At 41.3% G+C, this 17,102-nt stretch overlaps 2 protein-coding genes across 3 annotated transcripts; one reads left to right on the top strand and one right to left on the bottom strand.

The window, feature by feature from the left end:
• Positions 1–225: 225 nt before the first annotated feature.
• On the bottom strand, positions 226–3,407 carry LOC120832886 (protein yippee-like 5). Its single transcript, XM_040199545.2, has 3 exons — positions 3,236–3,407; positions 2,055–2,226; positions 226–1,951 (listed from the first exon to the last, which is right to left on the bottom strand). The coding sequence occupies exons 2-3, from the start codon at positions 2,193–2,195 to the stop codon at positions 1,727–1,729; spliced, it is 366 nt and encodes a 121-aa protein (XP_040055479.1). The 5' UTR covers positions 2,196–2,226; positions 3,236–3,407; the 3' UTR covers positions 226–1,726.
• A 453-nt stretch (positions 3,408–3,860) lies between these two features.
• On the top strand, positions 3,861–16,611 carry LOC120832966 (phospholipase B1, membrane-associated). 2 transcript variants are annotated; one of them, XM_078089575.1, is made up of 44 exons: positions 3,861–3,967; positions 4,727–4,882; positions 5,355–5,401; positions 5,483–5,546; positions 5,658–5,721; positions 5,866–5,900; positions 6,437–6,503; positions 6,628–6,676; positions 7,022–7,087; positions 7,187–7,252; positions 7,319–7,374; positions 7,643–7,712; positions 7,789–7,899; positions 8,045–8,098; positions 8,584–8,652; positions 8,747–8,830; positions 8,904–8,964; positions 9,042–9,100; positions 9,189–9,262; positions 9,353–9,396; positions 9,781–9,889; positions 10,015–10,066; positions 10,158–10,238; positions 10,370–10,435; positions 10,523–10,623; positions 10,712–10,793; positions 11,014–11,118; positions 11,221–11,316; positions 11,426–11,497; positions 11,580–11,657; positions 11,749–11,809; positions 11,890–11,948; positions 12,393–12,460; positions 12,551–12,594; positions 12,715–12,814; positions 12,912–12,963; positions 13,087–13,167; positions 13,991–14,056; positions 14,164–14,258; positions 14,512–14,593; positions 14,762–14,866; positions 14,945–15,040; positions 15,619–15,693; positions 15,844–16,611. In XM_078089575.1, exons 2-44 carry the CDS (start codon positions 4,822–4,824, stop codon positions 16,039–16,041), a joined length of 3,225 nt encoding a protein of 1,074 aa, XP_077945701.1. In that variant the 5' UTR covers positions 3,861–3,967; positions 4,727–4,821; the 3' UTR covers positions 16,042–16,611. The 2 variants fall into 2 exon arrangements, with proteins under 2 accessions (XP_077945701.1, XP_040055625.2); XM_040199691.2 differs by having other exon boundaries at positions 7,640–7,712.
• Positions 16,612–17,102: the final 491 nt, after the last annotated feature.

The following is a 17,102-nucleotide window of genomic DNA, read 5'->3' as shown; positions in this document are numbered from 1 at the left end:
GTTAAAACCACATTTTGAAATCTAAAATGAAAACATAAAGAAGGTGGTTTAAAAATGCAGTTTGGCATCACAGTCACAGCCATGTGTTAAGAAGTATTTCCTCTTCGACAGAAAAGAGACTTTGGAACTGTATTCACAAACATTGATTATTACAGGACTACTAAGCGCGTGGAGACAAAGACAGATGAGTTCTAAGCTGCAAATAAGACAACAAAAAAAATGAACTCAGCAAGACTACATGTTTATTTAGAAGTCACATCAAAGAAAAACTGGCAGTAGCCATTCAAGAACAAACCTTTTTTTTTTCCTCTAAATCCTCCACAACCAAAAATACACAAGATGAAAGAATCAGTCAATAAAATAATCATATAGTTCAAATAAAAACAATGTTCCATCACTAAAATGGTAATGGTAAAAATGAACCATAACATGATAATGACAATATCCCGTCACGGCCTTGAGCTTTACACTGCACGGACTCGGGGTTATGGACACTCCTCCATGTCCTGTCCTATTTGTTCTCCTTTTTTGGGACCATGCCGGTAACCCCCGCGGGCATGCGCGCTGCCGCCACACTATAACCATCTCCAAAAATAACCTTAAATGTCAGGGACGTTGAGATGTTTCTTGCTTTTCTGTTAAAATTTGACATTTTCATTGAAATCCCCCAAGGACACTGATGATAAAAAAATGGGGTCTCTGGCATAGTCAAAGGACAAAGAGTCAACTTTAATGAACTCCATTAAAGCTTTCCTGGTTTTATGTTGTAAGAAACATGTCATCTTATGACTAAATGTGCCCAAAGCCGAGGCCTATAAAAGATGGATGGGTCACTACCCCGAAAGCAATGAAGACAGTTTAAATAAATGGAGTACAGTCAACCGAAGGCTTGATTTAAACATGTCCGATCTGTTGTGTCCAGCATTGTAATGTGCTGATTGCTATGATATTTTTCCAGAGACAGTCCATAAACTTGTCTCATATTTCCTCCCAGTACTGACCCCCTTCAAGCGCTTCTGTGACCAATCCTTTCACAATCACGTCCTTAAAGTGGCAGCCGGCCAGAGAATGTCTCCATGACGTCTCAAGGGCCACTCGTCCTCCGTCACACGTAAAGACACATGGCTGGAAGGTACATGTTCTTCACAAGTCACCGAAAATGACACGTTGGCCTTCACGCAGGCACAAAATCCACGGTAACGGACGGAGAGGGGGGGGGGGGTAACTGAATTGATTTTTGGATGAATTGTACAACTTTGTGCTGTTCGGATCGTCGCCTTTAACGCCCCTTTGTGTCCTCTTGAAATGTCAATCCCAGCTCTACTGCCTCTAGTTATGTAAAAAAACAAAAACAAAGTGATGTCTATTTTGTGTGACTTTGTCTATTATCACGCACGTCTTTGATAACCACATTAAAAGAAAAAGTGTGGCGCATGCCTTGTGATGTGGTGGAAATTCAGCGAGAGGTGTGTAGTTGCAGAGGCGGCGTCGCCGCTGTTTTGGGGAGTTTTGCCCTGTGACATAAATGAAGTGATTTTAGGAAGCCTATTCTGCAAAAGTAGAGCCAACAAACCACTATTGTCATCGGCAGAGGTCTAAGGTCATAGGCTGGAGACAGGGAACCGGTGTGGTGGGAGGGCGCGGTGGAAGCCCCAAACTTTGCTTTGGGGGTCGGGGGGTAAAGGGGAGGGGGAAACGAGCGTCTATGTGATCCGGGGCGAGGGGCTCACGAGTTGTCTGAGGGGACGTGCTCCTCGAAGCCCTCGCTCTCCCTGACCAGCGCCCTCTCCAGGATGACGCGCCCCTCTTTGTAGCGCTGACTGTCCTCCGTCGCAAACTCGTAGATCCAACCCAACTTGCTGTTGCAGTTCTTGCAGCTGACGTCCCTCACCATGTGTCTGCCGGTCAGCATCACTCGGTCCTGCACCTCGCTGTACTGGAGGTTCACCACCTGTTGGGGAGTGGAGACACAGGTCTATACGTTGATCTGGATGCTGGATGACTGTGGCTCGTTTCATTTTCGTGGCAGGTGGCGAACACCGTGGTTTCCGTACCTTGTTGAAGAGGAAGGCTCGGCCCGTGGCGCCCGTGAAGCGAGTTGAGATGAGCTCGGACCGGTTCGTTAGGATGGTGTCACAGTTGGCGCAGGAGAAGAGGCGAGTTCCGCCAATGTGGTCCAAGAAGATGCGTCCCATCGTCGGATCTCTGGGGTCGAGTGGCCAGAGGCTAAAACAAGACAGAAAAAAGATTGTAAACAGAAGACAGACAGAAACACTTCTAGAAAAGTTTTTTTAACAACGTTTATAACCTGCTATCTACAATAACTGCACTTGATTAATTTGACCACAATGAAATAAGGTCATTTCTGTTTAGTTTCACTTGTATGTCTCATCTCCGTCTTTCTCACGTGCCTTTTGTAAGGCACGTAAGACAAGGCTGTGTTGTAAGGCTTTACTTGGGTTTTGGATGGATATACAGCGTGCACCCGGGTCAAGTCAACCCACAAATGGAACTTAACTTCCACAACCTCCAAACAAACTCAGTAAAAGTTGAGATTTGAGTTTTGAATGAGACGTAAAACATCTGATGAGGAAACTCTATAATACATATATACATTGAGTGATACATGTCTATCAACACAATAACAACAACTTTTAAGTTAATTTGATAACCCGATTTATTCTATATTACCCAGTTTTCTGTGTTTAACTATATAACCATGACTGATTTAGTAAGTTTTACCTGCATTGCTGCAGAAATCCAGGGCTTGGACATTTTCAATTTTTTTAAAAGACTCAAAAGAAAATCATATTCAGCTAAAATGAGTATTTTCTGAACTATATTTGAAGGCTTTGGTGACAGCTCCTCTTGCCCTTGTTACTCTTTGTTAAGCCTCCCCACGTTCCGGATGGCTTCGCCATGAGGATTGTTGACTGTAGATGGCAGCTGAGCTTTGAATCCTGCTGTTAAATAAAAGCCATCGTGAAGTACGAGGAAACAAAGTGTTAAAAAGGCACCAACTTTTGATTAACCGCCAACAGGAAACAAATTGGCTGCTTCCCTTCGATGTTTTGAGCATGTTGGACGAAGAGCCGCGAGCTGTTACATAAAGTTTAAAGAAGCTAACGTTGCATTAGCCGTCGAGCTAAAAGCTACAACGACGACACGCTCGAAACAAGGCGAACAACAACAAAACCATATTTCTTCTTCTGAGCTCCACGTGACGGCATCTTACCTTCTTAATTTTGTCCAGTGGCGCGAAATGTCCGCACCAGCGATAATGTCACCGACGATTTAGGTATATTTTAGACGCACATCTGTTGTTTTTGCCGTCGTCGTCCACTGCTTTGTTTTTCTTTTTCAGCTGTTCCTGTCTGCGCCCCGAGCTGGTATCAACATCCGGTAGTGACGTCACAGCCCGCGCTGCAGGTGCTCCGCCAGGAGGCAGCAGAGAGGGAGAAAACACTGACGTCATGGTTGCATGTGAAAGTCATGCATTCGACGTTTCATTGACTTTGAAAGAGTATTGGCAGCAAAATGTCATCTTAACTTAGACGCTTTAGCTTTGATTTTCTTGCTGGCAAAAAATATCGGGCCTGTCTCTTGAGTTTTTACATTTTACATTATATTATATTACATTACATGTCAAGGTCCGACGGACCTTCTCGACCGGTCCGCGAAATATTGTCTGACATGAAACCGGTCCGTGAGGTAAGAAAGGTTGGTGACCACTGGGCTGATCCACAACGTGTATGTTTACCTCCTGGATCCTGATTGGTGTCGCTGCTACAGCCGCAAGGCACTGATTGGATGGTCACAGACCACAATACAGCGCAGATGAAAATGATTCAGACTACGGCGTTTATATGTTCAACAATAGGAAACGTAGTCTTAGCTGTTTTAAAATTACACCAAGTTTATTTCGGATTATTCCAACGGAAGAATACAAGGTGCAGGGAACTTTGAGGTGCGTAAACGCCACTTAGAGGTGCGTAAACGCTATTTATAGGTGCGTAAACGCTATTTCCAAAATTCCAGAGGTGCGTAAACGGCGTTTACGTGCGTTTACCCTCCACTACAGCCCTGATTTGGATGCAATATCATGATATCGTGTTCAGCTGCTTGATGGAAATCGCACAACTACATAACATCAAGATAACTTAACTCCAAGGGTCACGGTATCAGCAAAGTACTATCTAATCCTGTCTGATCACATCTCCAAAACTGAACCTACCCAGTTTCATTCAATTGCTGGTTGTTAACATATAATTATACAACCATCTATCTTGTGAATATTGCAGCACTAGCATGACTTGAAGTTAAAGAGCAACTGATTTAAATATTCTGTCAATGTGAATAATGACGTATTACTCTATAAAAAAAGAGATAAGTTTAAGAGGCAGAGCGTGTATGGTTGTTTGAGTTCATTGCACTCAATTTTTTTTTTTTATGGACAGCAAATGTTAGGATTTCCCTGGAGACTCACTGTGATTTCTATCACCTTGTCCACAAAGGTTGTTACTGTGATGACCTTGTTTGGTCTGATAGACATTGACAAATAAATACAGATAGTGAGCTGGCGGTGTGACTTTGTCTGATGGTTATCTAGATAAGGGGGAGATACGACAATAAACAACATAATTATATTTAATAGTTTTTTTTTTTCTCTGCCATTGTAAAACTCTTTATAAAACACGTTCCCCCTCCCCACACCCTTTACGGATAGAGTGCAGTCAGTGAGAACATCCAGTCAATCTCTCTCTCAGGCTGAGGCAGAACAACGGAGCCTCAGTGTGAAGGCTCTCGGTATCTCACTTCATCATGACTAGATCGGCACTCATCACCCTGGCAGCCCTTGTCGGTTCCTGCGCTCAGTTTACAGGTAGAGTGCAGAAAAAACATTTATTGTTTCTACTGAATCATTTAATATTCCTTTTTTAAGTGAAAGATGCCACTGTACTAATGAGATTTCTCCAGGCGTATTAGATTCTGGTTATATTTTTGTCTATTTTTGCTGATATACAGATCATCTTTTAGTATCCAAACGAAAATAAACTAAAATTTAAAAAGTTAAGTTAAGTAGTAAAGATATTCTGCATTGAATGCTAATGCAAATTCTAGCAAGATCTTGGCCCTCCATCTAAAAATATCCTTTAAAAAAAATGTATTAAGCTTGAATAGGCTCCAGGATTTTAGGGGGAAAAGGTTTCAAATGGAAAAATGGAAGATAAACATGTTCTATTCTTTCCTGTTACCTTCTAACTTTTATTCTCAACATGGAATTTAAACAGTATTTAAGATTGAAATGTCCCCTCTTTTCATAAGTAATTTTTTGTTTCTATTGTCACGTTTAGATGCTGTCAACATTGATGTAAGGAAACATAAACTATCATCAGAGAAGGTGCAGTGTGACAGGATGCATTGAAAACGTACTGTATATTGTATCGATGGCCGTCTGAGGATTTGCTCTTTTGTGCTACAGATAGAAAGCTACATGTCCATACTCTGCTCGCCATCACCTGCTCCCTTATCCCCGTCCTCCTCAGGTATCGCACTGAGCAATCATCACCAACAATCATATTAATCTGACTTGAGAAAACCTGCCTTGCTGGTGTTGCACCGTGACATTTCTATATCTGTTTCTCTCTGTCCGTCAGTTCATACTCTCAGACCCGATGACATCTCAGCGGTTTACATCTTGGGATCTCCTCTCTCACACAGGTAGACCGCCGCACATACTCAGCAATACTTGGGAAATACACAAGTGTGGCGCCTTGACTGAGCTACTTGAAAGAGGACGCTAATATTTTAAACCCGTAATTGACCCACGCTAACTCAGGAAAACTTGTCCGTCCTCTTCATTAGGGATGAAGCCTCCAGAGTCGTCAGTAGAGTTGCTGGTAAGTCCATGAACTCGCACTCACATGCCTCTCAAACACTGAGGCTTTACAAACAAGTAGAAATGAAGAAGTATAGAGTGAGCTAAAATGTAATTTGGTATTAGAAAATGGTCATATTTATCTACCTAAGACGAGACATTTTAATGCTTTGTCCACACCAGTGAGTATCAACACCAACAGTATGCTGCTGAATTAAGATGTTGTCATAGTTCAAGGTCGCAGTCGGGACTATGTCACAACAAATGCTAGACACAGCGCACGCTTTATAGAAAAGCTTTTTAGAAAAGCTTTATAGAAAAGACAGAACCAGATTTGATTAGTTTATCTTTAAAGATAAGATAAGGGGGGGGGGGGAACGCTGGTTATTGACCTTCATTTCAAATAAAAGTAGGCAAAAGTTGTAGACACATGTGTAGAAGCGTTCCCCAGCGTTTTGTTTTTACAACAGCGGCCATCCCATAATGTGCGTTATCCACCGTCTGATTGTAAGGCATCCGACACACTGAAGTCTGATTGTGTCTATGTTTGTCGAGTAGAGCTGGTGTCCATGTTTAACCCTGAAGTCATCACCCAACATGTGGATCCGACCTCCGTGCAGCCCAGGTAACACATGCACACATGCACACACACACACACACACACACACACACACACGTGTACAGTGAGAGACGTAAACGCTGGATGAGGATATTACCACAGGTGTGTTAGATATGTGTGTGTGTTGCAGAAGCTTGTTGAAGGAAGCGGAGGAACTGTCCGTCTCTCTCTCAAATCAGGTACACATTAACCCAGTCATAACAATTGAGAGCAAGAAGAACTTTGCAAATTGTACAAACTTTACGCCAGAGTTCGGACCAAAGTCAAGAGTCCAATATTTGCAATCAAATCCTGAGTCAAGTCCCAAACTTTGAGTTTTAAAAGTCCCAAACAAGTCATAGTGCGCATTTCACTAAATATTTGCTCCTCACCTCTCCGTGTGCTCAGTGAAATCACTTTATTGTTTTTGAAAGCAAATGCGTTTATCGTAGGTCATTTTCTTAAAGAGTAAAGACTAGTCGCAGGGGTTCAAGTTTAATTGAAAAGTCTTTTTTGATTTTTTGACTGTAATCCGGCTCGTGCAGGAGAAAGACTGGAAGCTTGTGCTGCTGTTTGTTCCGGCAGATTCCCTGTGTGCCTGTTCATCACACGTAAGATGCCAAACTACAACTAAATCGTGTTTGATGTAGCAGACGTACCAGTTAAACAGATGTTAACACTGTTTAACACTGTTTCTTTTTATTCTTCAGGTTGCTGCAGATGTCGATGCTGTAGTCCAAGAAGTGAAAGCGGCTCTGCAGTTGCTACAGAAAAAGGTATTGTACTTTATGTTCAATGAAATTCCCCCATGAACAGTAATTAAATTGCTCGTATGTTTACAGCTGCATCACACTTTGGTTCACGTCGTGGTCTGGAGCTCAAATCATCAGCAGGAAAAGTGAGTGTTTTGAATTAGAGTATATTTTTTAATCTGGTATCTGATCTATTCTGACATTAACATAAGAAAATATTAATTCATTTATTTTGAAAAGCCCTTTCTTATGTACACTTTATATGTGTGTATATATATACAGTACCAGTCAAATGTTTGCACAATTCTCATTGAATTGAATGAGACATTTCAATAGAAAATTCTATTGTGCTGTGATACTGTTTGTCATAAAATGCAGGTGGCAGTGATGAATTGGATTTTTATTTTGTAGCAGATGTCAGTGTATGAGGGATGAAAGCATAAACTGGCGATTACGTAAAGCGACTCTTCTGAAAATGCTGCAGGTAAAATCCATGTATACAAGATTGAGTCATACTTTTGGCTACTTGCCTGACACATATTCATCTGTCGTGTTCTCAGGAATCTCTAAGTGATGTCTGGGAAAATCCAAAGTGGCAGGTTGAAAAAAGGGCAGACTTCACTGCTGTGCTGCAGTCGCAGCCGGTTATCCTTCAACCCATATCAGATTCTGTAAGTAAAGAAAATGATTTCCCGACACCAGTTGTAATCAACAATATACTGCAACTAATGACTCTAAATTATGGCATGTCGTATCAATGCATGAAAGATGTAACGTGGCTAATGTGTAACCAGCATATGTTGTGTTTCCTTGAAGGAGGACACAGCGTCCGACCTCAACCAACTAGCTGTTCAGCTGTGGACAAACATCGTAAGTTCTTATTACTCAAAGTCCTCAACATTAATTACAGGGTAGTTCAGCGTATTTAGCTCTGTCTGACAAACCTGCCAAATTTATATATTTATAGATCTACATGTGGCTCTGACATTAATATTGTCCCGCTTTTGTTCCCTTTTCTGTCTCTCTTTGTCTGTACAATAAAAGGCCAAATGACAAAAACTTAATCCCTAAAAGAATCATTTGAAAATGATTAAACAGCTAAAACGTCTAATCTCTTAAAGCAAAAGTAAGATGAAACAACGATAAAATGTAACGTTTATAACTCTGTGTGAGATTAGATAAGAGATTAACTTGATTAGATTGCTCTACGGGAAGACTCTCAAGCTGTGCTCATTCTGCATGAATATGTGTGCATGAGTGATGTAACTAGTACTTACACTGCATGGCATTGGATGAACAGCACGACCCCCACTTGAACCTGAGATGTTAACCAATCACAACGTTTCGTCTTCCAGCTTCAGCCATCGACAGGTGAGACAGAGGTCAAGGACCCATGTGTCATAACCTTTCCCTGCCCCACCCAGGTGAGGAACGGCATCACATGGCACTTTCTGCACAGCCATATTTTAGTACTCAATATATAATCATGATTTAATCTGATGCTACCCCTCATCCCAGGAACGACCGTACCTGCGTACAAATAAAAATTCCCCCACTGAAAGTGAAGGCGTCTACAGCGAGGCCTCTGCACTAGCTAATCCTGTAAGTCCTTCCAGTCAAGCGGCAACACAATAAGTTCAGTTAAACTTAGTGAAATGTAATGTTTGTTTTGCAGGTTTTGGGTACTGAGATACCTTGCACAGACCGCAGTCCATCTCCTGCAATCCCCAATTCAGGTAGACAAACTATTTTTGCTCTCATTCTGTTTGTGTGCTTTGGGAAATGCAGTTCAATCCAACCGCTTCATTCTCAGTTCATGAACTCCGACCTGGAGATGTCAAGGTCGTGGGAGCGGTCGGCGACTCTCTGACAGTGAGTGTTGCCCTTTCCCTGCTTCCCTCCGACCAATAAGAACTTTCTACCCTGGTCGCATGATGTCATATCTGCTGTTTTCCTGCAGGCGGCCAATGGTGTGGGCGCCAAGACCAACAACCTTCTGTTAGTTATTAATGAGTACAGAGGACTGTCATGGAGGTACGATAAGCTTAAGTACACCTTTGTTCTAATATTGATAGTATGGGAAAATATTAACAATTGTATATAAACAATTTCTTCAATTTTCAGCATTGGTGGTGATAAAAACATTACCACCGTCACCACTCTGCCAAGTATGTTAACTTCTTATTTATTAAGACATTAAAATGCAAAAGCTTTGCTTAAAATGTAATGGTCTGAGGTTTATCTAATCAAGTATTAGAAGTCCATCATTGGCCAATTGTAGCACTGTGCGTGATAACTATACTAACTGCTGATTTTAATCGCCATCATTAGGCTTCTGCAGTCTTCCATTTTATGCCTCAGTCACCTGAATCAGTTATGTATTTTCACGATGACTTATACATCTTATCTTATACATTTTAAGATTTTACATCTGCAATGGCCTTTCATTTATTATCATAAAATCGTTTGGAAATACACCAGAGGTTTTACATTGTTTATTTCAATAACAGAAATGCAATAAATCATTAAATAACATGTGTTGTGGTCTGCAGACCTCTTGAGGGAGTTCAACCCCTCCCTGATCGGCTTCTCAGAGGGGGTGGGTAGCGAAGACTCTCCTAAAGCCTTCCTCAATCGGGCTGTGGCAGGAGCCAAGAGTGGGTCAGTAACAATATTAGTGTTATTTACACTTACTTACCCTTTTAACCGTAATAAATAAAACCTCAGCAGAACGTATAGAACACAAAAAACAATCTTTTTTTACTATCAAACCGTTCTATTTTCAGTGACATGGTGCAACAGGTGCTTGTACTAGTGGAGAAAATGAAAAATGACCTGGTAAGGAACTGGTAAACTACGGCATAAACATCAGTATTATTTTCCATCTTTTCTCAATGAACTGAATAATGAACTCTTATCTCCTTCACAGCGTATTGACTTTCACAAAGATTGGAAAGTGATCACCATGTTTATTGGTGGCAATGACCTATGTGACTTCTGCACAGACAGCGTGAGCATTTCAGCAAAATCTTCTTTGTATTATGATAAAAAAGAATAGCTTGTTCTGATCATTACTCCAAAAATATTATAAATGTGTAAGAAAGCCCTGAAATAGGTCATGAATCTTGTGTACTTCCACAGGTTGTGTTCTCACCCAGGAATGTGGTGGGTAATATCCGTCAAGCTCTGGACATACTGCATAGTGAAGTACGTTTTCTCCCTCATGAATTGCAATGTTAAAGTCATAACCCCAAAGACAGTCAGCCTACAAACGTTATGCTTTGAACCCTCCAGGTGCCTCGTGCCATTGTGAATCTGATAGAGCTGTTAGACATTGTACCGCTGCGTGATCTGCACAACGATAAAACGTTGGGCTGTCCAACCTGGTTTGTAAAGTAAGTGATTTCTTTTTTAGTTTGCTTATGTAAAACAAAATCAAACTGACCAAGTCATTCTTTAACTGTTGGGGTGTTTCTTTTTCAGTTTAATTTGCCCCTGTGTACTTAAGCCTAAAGAGGGATCCTCCGAACTTCAGAAGGTCAAAGACTTCAACAAAGCCTATCAGGTACCCAACCAAGGAGAGCTTTTTATCCATGTCTACACTCTTTACTATTGTGTTTGAGCATCTACTGCATTGTTTGATGTTTGTTATTAGCAAATTATTGTCTACAATACTTACACCTCTTGTACAAAAAAGGGCTTAACATTTCAAATAATTAAATATGTCACTGACAAAGGTCAGACTCTTCTTTGGTCTTTTATCTCTTGACGGTCTTTGTGTGCAGCGCGGTATGGAAGAGCTGATAGACTCTGGGCGGTACGACACTCATGCCAACTTTACTGTGGTGCTGCAGCCTTTCCTCAGGAAGGTTTTCCTTCCCAAGTTAGAGGTAACAAACACGCCTCAAACATTGGATTATTCCCAATTAAGTCTTCATTCATGGATCTATTTTGGTATTTTTATTGTATTAATTCTCCTTTGTCTTTAATAGAATGGCCGGCCGGATCGCTCCTACTTTTCACCTGACTGTTTTCATCTGAGCCAGAAAGCTCACACTCTGATGGCTCAGGCTCTCTGGAACAACATGGTGGGATTTGCTATAAAATTAGAAATGTCCTGCTATGAATTTAGGGATGTGTGGTGTTTATTTCTGTTGTAATGATGCAAAATAATTCACTGACTCTCACGATCTCTAGTTGGAGCCAGTGGGAAACAAGACTGTTACACAAGACTTCTTATCTGGCATCGCTCTGAAGTGTCCCTCTAAGGTGAGTGAAAAACGACGTACGTCATAATTCTGTTGTTAGCATTTTTGTGAACTGATATGTTTTTTTATTATTTCTTTATAAGACCAACCCATTTTTTAGAACGGCTATCAACAGCAACTACACCTTTCCAGGGCCTCCGCCCTCTCCTCCTCCTGCTACAGTAGGTCATAGTTTCTTTATTATGTCCTCAGCACAGCTGTAAAATGACAAATTATTGTTTATGCATAACGGCCAAACATGTCATTCTGTAGAATTGGGGCAGTGACTTTTCCTGCGTTAACACAGCTCCATCCACCTCAGTGCCCACTTCAGGTAAACCTTGCACGGCGTCACTAATACCTAAAGGCAAATAGAGAGGTCCGATGTGAACTGAGCTCATGCTTCTACTTTAGCTCACAGGTTACGACCAGCAGACATCAAAGTGGTGGCTGCTGTGGGAGACTCTTTAACGGTACGTTTGTACACAAGAACCGAAGACTGTGCTCATTTTCAAATTCAAGGCGCACGCAATATGCTTTTCTTAAGACGGGTTTGATATGATATATGTATTAATCCATGTATTTTTCGTTTCATATCCTGCTCATTAAATGTCAGGCTTTATGTTTTCCTGTAAAGCCATTGTTTTCTAATCCGTTACTTCACACTTGTCTGCGTAAATGATGTAATCATTATTGATAGAGATGGAATAGAGCAAGCGAGGCAAATAAAAGAGCGCAATACCATTTTGAAACTTTTTAGCTGTAACTGGTTTAGCATTTTCTTTTCTTGTGCATTATTGCCCACACGCCCTTTCAGAACAATATTCTCACATGTGGAATTATTTGTAGTTTAGACAGGATTTTTAGTTAAATAGGTGAGAGAGAGAAACCTAGTACCATCTGTGCTTTGCATGTAGGCTGGCTTTGGTGCAAAGGCAAACAATCTCCTGCAGCTAAGAACTGAGGACAAGGGGGTGTCATGGAGGTGAGATACTGCACACAATCTATATGCAGAATGCACACGTGTACATTGCATTACGCTCATTTTATTCATTGCTTTGTTTTTCATTAAAAGCATTGGAGGAGACAAAACTCTTGAGACTGTCACAACATTACCTAGTAAGTCCTCCGCCTTATCTTATAGCTCTGTTGTTGTATAGTGCGCAGCAGAACCACTAGATGGCAGATTTGGACTGTAACTGTATTTTGTACAGTCATGTTCATACTTTTTCACATCAGATATCCTTAAGAAGTTCAACCCTAACATCAAAGGGTTTTCAACGGGACAAGGGCAAAAGCAGACTGGCTTCAACATGGCTGTATCAGGAGCTAAAATAGCGTGAGTTCCAACATTTATTCCATCTGTTGGCAGGTTTGAATTTGTTGATCATGTCTTGTGTTTTAAGCCTTTTGTCCACTTGTACAATCTCACACAGAGGAATCCCAGGGCAGGTTCGACGGCTGATCGACACCATGAAGAACAACTCTGTGAGTTTCATATGTGGTTCCATACTAAAACATCCACTGATGTTGTTGTTTTTTACCCAAATGTGATGTGCAACAAAATAATCTTTGCTTTTTTTTAAATCTCCATTGTTTTAACAAAAATAGACTTTGGATTTTGAGAAGGACTGGAAGCTGGTGACCCTCTTTATAGGAGGCAATGACCTGTGTCAGTACTGCAATGATCGGGTGAGTTGCTTTAAGAAGTGCTCACAAAGCAGCAGGATCCAGCGGGGGAAGGACAATTTTCAAAGCACCCCTCCACGTTAAAAGAATCTCCCGTAGTGTTGTGCGATGCGGCCTGTGCAGGGCCGTCTCATGATATCACTGTCCAAACGGCGCCGTGCACTGGAGCTGAATAATCAAGCTTTGTGAGCAGCCCTCCCCTAATTGTTTTATTGTGTCAGAGCAAGATGAGAGCAGACGTGGTTTCTTTTCAATGAGCACATTCTGTCGCACAAAACACCCGCCCCTCCCTCTTCTAGCGCGGCCTCTGCCTGCATGAAACAAGCTCACGGGGCACAGTGACAGGCCTTGTTCTCTAAGAGGCATAAACAACACAGAGGTCAACCCCAGCCCTCTTCATGCTGTCTCTCATAGCACTCCTTCTTCCTCCTCTCTTCCTCTCTCATTTTGCTTTTTCATCTCCCCGTCTCTCCATTACTCCCCTCGCAGCGTAATCTCTCTTTTAAAGTTTGCGCTTTGAAAGAAGAATATCAAAGCACAGCATCAATTTGAGATGAGCTGTGAGACTGTGAAAGTGACAGCTTAGAGTTAGTTGCTCATACATGTTGCATGGTGTCGGCTCTCTGGTTGGTTTGCACGTTTTAGCAACAAACTTGGCCAGTTTCCCTTTTAATGGGCCTTAATTAACCTGCTCGTCCGTGGCCACAGCACGGAGGACTTGTTAGTGACAACAAAAGGCATTAGAGTACTCATGTTCATTAATGATGAATACAAAGCTTTGAGCTCTGTGTCTAATTTTAATATTCTATTTTTCTCAAAACCACAGGTCTCTATGTCACCTCAGAACTACAGCCGTCATTTGATGACGAGCTTGGATATGCTTTATGAGGAGGTAAAATAATGACGTCATCGATTAATAAATATTGTAATGGAAAACAAAATGCATCGTTTCATCTCGCAGATTAAATAGGTTTACGTTTTCTTCTCTTCTGGCTGTAGGTTCCCAAGACAATTGTCAACATCTTAGAGATCCTGGAAATTGAAGGCCTTCGCAGGCTCAAAAAGGACAGCCTGGGGTGCAACGTGTTACAAAAGTACGACCGATTGACCCAAACCAAGCCAAATCAATTCTACATGGATTAAGACCACAGAGTCCAAGACAAATTGATCCTTTGAAGAAACAGCACATTGATCTGATACCTAGTCAGTCCGGCAGAGGAATACATTTGGTGTTGGAGAATACCGTATCTGTGAATCAATGACCCAGGCTCTTCAAAAAAACAGCACTAAGATAATTTGATTTTATTATACTTCGATCAACTCTTTATTTTCACACCTGGTCCTTAGGTTTGTCTGCCCATGCTTCTTGCTACCAGGAGAGGATTCCCCCGAGCTGGCTGAAATGAAACGGATCAATCGAGAACTGCAGGTGAACACACTGGAACTATGTGGCCAGCGTCTAATTAAAGTCACCTGTCCACCTTAAAAAGGGGTTTTGCACATCATTATTTCACTCACACTGTACACTGAACAGGGAAAGTTTCTTTGTGCTCACATTGATTATTGTTGTTTTTAACTTATGGGGTCTTACTTTCAGCTTGAGACGGAGGAACTGGTGTACGGAGGCCGCTATGCTGGGAGAGAGGACTTTGCCGCGGTCGTGCAGCCCTTTTTTAGGAACTCCATGCTTCCTCTGAACGCTGTAGGTCTCCTGCGCACCCCGAACATGTGCACACTACCTTTGGTACAGAACCATGATATTCTGTTATTTCTTCTCCAGGATGGCAGACCCGACACCACCTACTTCTCTGTGGACTGTTTCCACTTCAGTGAACGAGGACACGCTGAAATGGCTTCAGCTCTCTGGAATAACATGGTGAGTGCGGCAGGGCGGCCGGTTAACGGCCAACTCTTTGACAGGGGGAGGATAAGTCCATGGGTGGATTATAAGGAAATCAGCCCCCGGGCAAAGACATGCAAAGGCCCCCATTTCCTCTTTGCATAGGAGTAAGATAACAACGTTATGGTTGTTATATCTTTTTGTTGTTGCGTTTGTCATGTTGTGAATCCTTGTAGTTGTTTAGTATCACAATGCAATTGATCTTTTTGTTTGTTCTTTGGTCATTTGCCCTTTTTTGTAGTTGTTTTCATCTTGTGGTCATTTTGATTTCTCTTTGTATTTGTTTTGCACTTCATCATAGTGATCGTGAGTCTGTTTGTGTCTCTATGTGATTGTTGACTCTCTTTAACTCTTTTCCTGTCTCTTTGTGGTTGTTTATGTGTGTTTGTGTTTGTTTGTCATCTTTTTGGAATGTGTCATTTTGAAGGACATTTTGCAACACGTGTTGCCGCTCTGCTTAGTAACTCATTCATGTCTACATCTGTCTAGATAACCACAATTCTCTGCAATTACCTCCTGGTCTGAGCAAAACTGCCCTCTGTTTTTATCTGTAGTTGGAACCAGTGGGTAAAAAACAGACGTACAACAACTTCACAAACACCAGAAATAACATCAAGTGTCCCACTGAGGTAAGGAAGCAGCCGCACAAGCACTTCTCACCTGCTACGACCGACCCACTTGAGATTTATCCGTATGCAGTTTGTGCTTTCTTGCAATAATGCTTAATAAAAGTGTGTTTGATTAAAAAGAAGGCCTCTTTCCTCTTGTGTGCGTTCCAGGAGCATCCTTACATCTTCACAAAAGTTAACAGCGTGGCCCGTTGCAACGAAAATGTGCCAGTGTGGCTCGCTGCCGTACTGGCCGTAACAGGTCTTCTGATTGGCTGCGCTGTCACCTGGCTCTTCCTCTCCTGCAGCGCCAAGAGACGCAAGCAGACGACGCCGCTTGCAGAGGAGATGAAGGGCACCGCTTTTTAATAAGGTGCCATTTTTGCAGTGGACTAACAAAGACGATAACTTACAAAACAATATTCAAAATGATTCCGGTGATAACGAGGCCGTGTTCCACAATCAAGACATGAAGCCTCGACCAGGTGACCAATGTTTCAGATGGTCTTAAAACTAGATGCAAATCAAACAATAGATTTTATGTGAAAAGTAAAGGCTGAAATTAGTGGCTACAACTGGACTTATCAGCTCTGCTATGATTGTATTAAACGGTCTAAGGACAGAGGGTGTCATTATATGTGCAGTAAAGCCCATTTAGGCAAATGAAATTGGGCTTTGTAAATACAGTTGACCCTTAAGATGAAAACGTATTTGAAAGTGCTGTCATACTTTCAGCCACAATATTCCGTGACTTGTGGAGTGCACTTTATGGATGGAAAGATGAATATTATCAGCATCATTACCCTGCTAAATGCTTGGAAATGCGGGTAATGTAATCGTTTATGTAATGTAATCCTTTATGACTTTTTTTTATAATGCCTTTGAGTGCAATAATTCTGAAAGTTTTTCATTGTTGTTGGGAATAAATTATTTGCAATCAAGCATCATTGTTGAAGTGACATTCGGACAAAGACCACTAATGTCTTTCAAGAAAACTATTACTCCATCATGGTATTTATTTTAGTTAGATGACATCTGTCAGGTGGTTGGTGAAAAACATCAGTTGCTTGTATTGGTAATCATTGTACTTCTCACTCAACTAAATCTATTTTAGAGCAGAAGTTAGTCTTTTGAAGATGAAGCTCTCAAAAGCAAAACATGCAATACCTTTATAAAATGTAATTAATTGCAAAATACAAGAGCAATATACAAATAATTCATATTATATTATGCAATGATGCTTTACACATTTGTGCAGCGATAACAATAATAACGCTTACAATATAGCCTATTACTCTAACAGAGAGGATTATACTGCTCATGCTTGTCATAATTAAAGAAAATGTCAATGTTATATGGCTGCTACTGCTTAAGGCTACGGTCCGAATACTTTTTCTTCATATCAGTTTTACTTTTATCTGTGCTGGGCG

This window comes from Gasterosteus aculeatus, chromosome 15 (genome assembly GCF_964276395.1).
Source record: "Gasterosteus aculeatus chromosome 15, fGasAcu3.hap1.1, whole genome shotgun sequence".
NCBI lineage: Eukaryota > Metazoa > Chordata > Actinopteri > Perciformes > Gasterosteidae > Gasterosteus > Gasterosteus aculeatus.
Note: the sequence above shows the minus strand (reverse complement) of the source record. Positions and strands in the feature narration are given on the sequence as shown.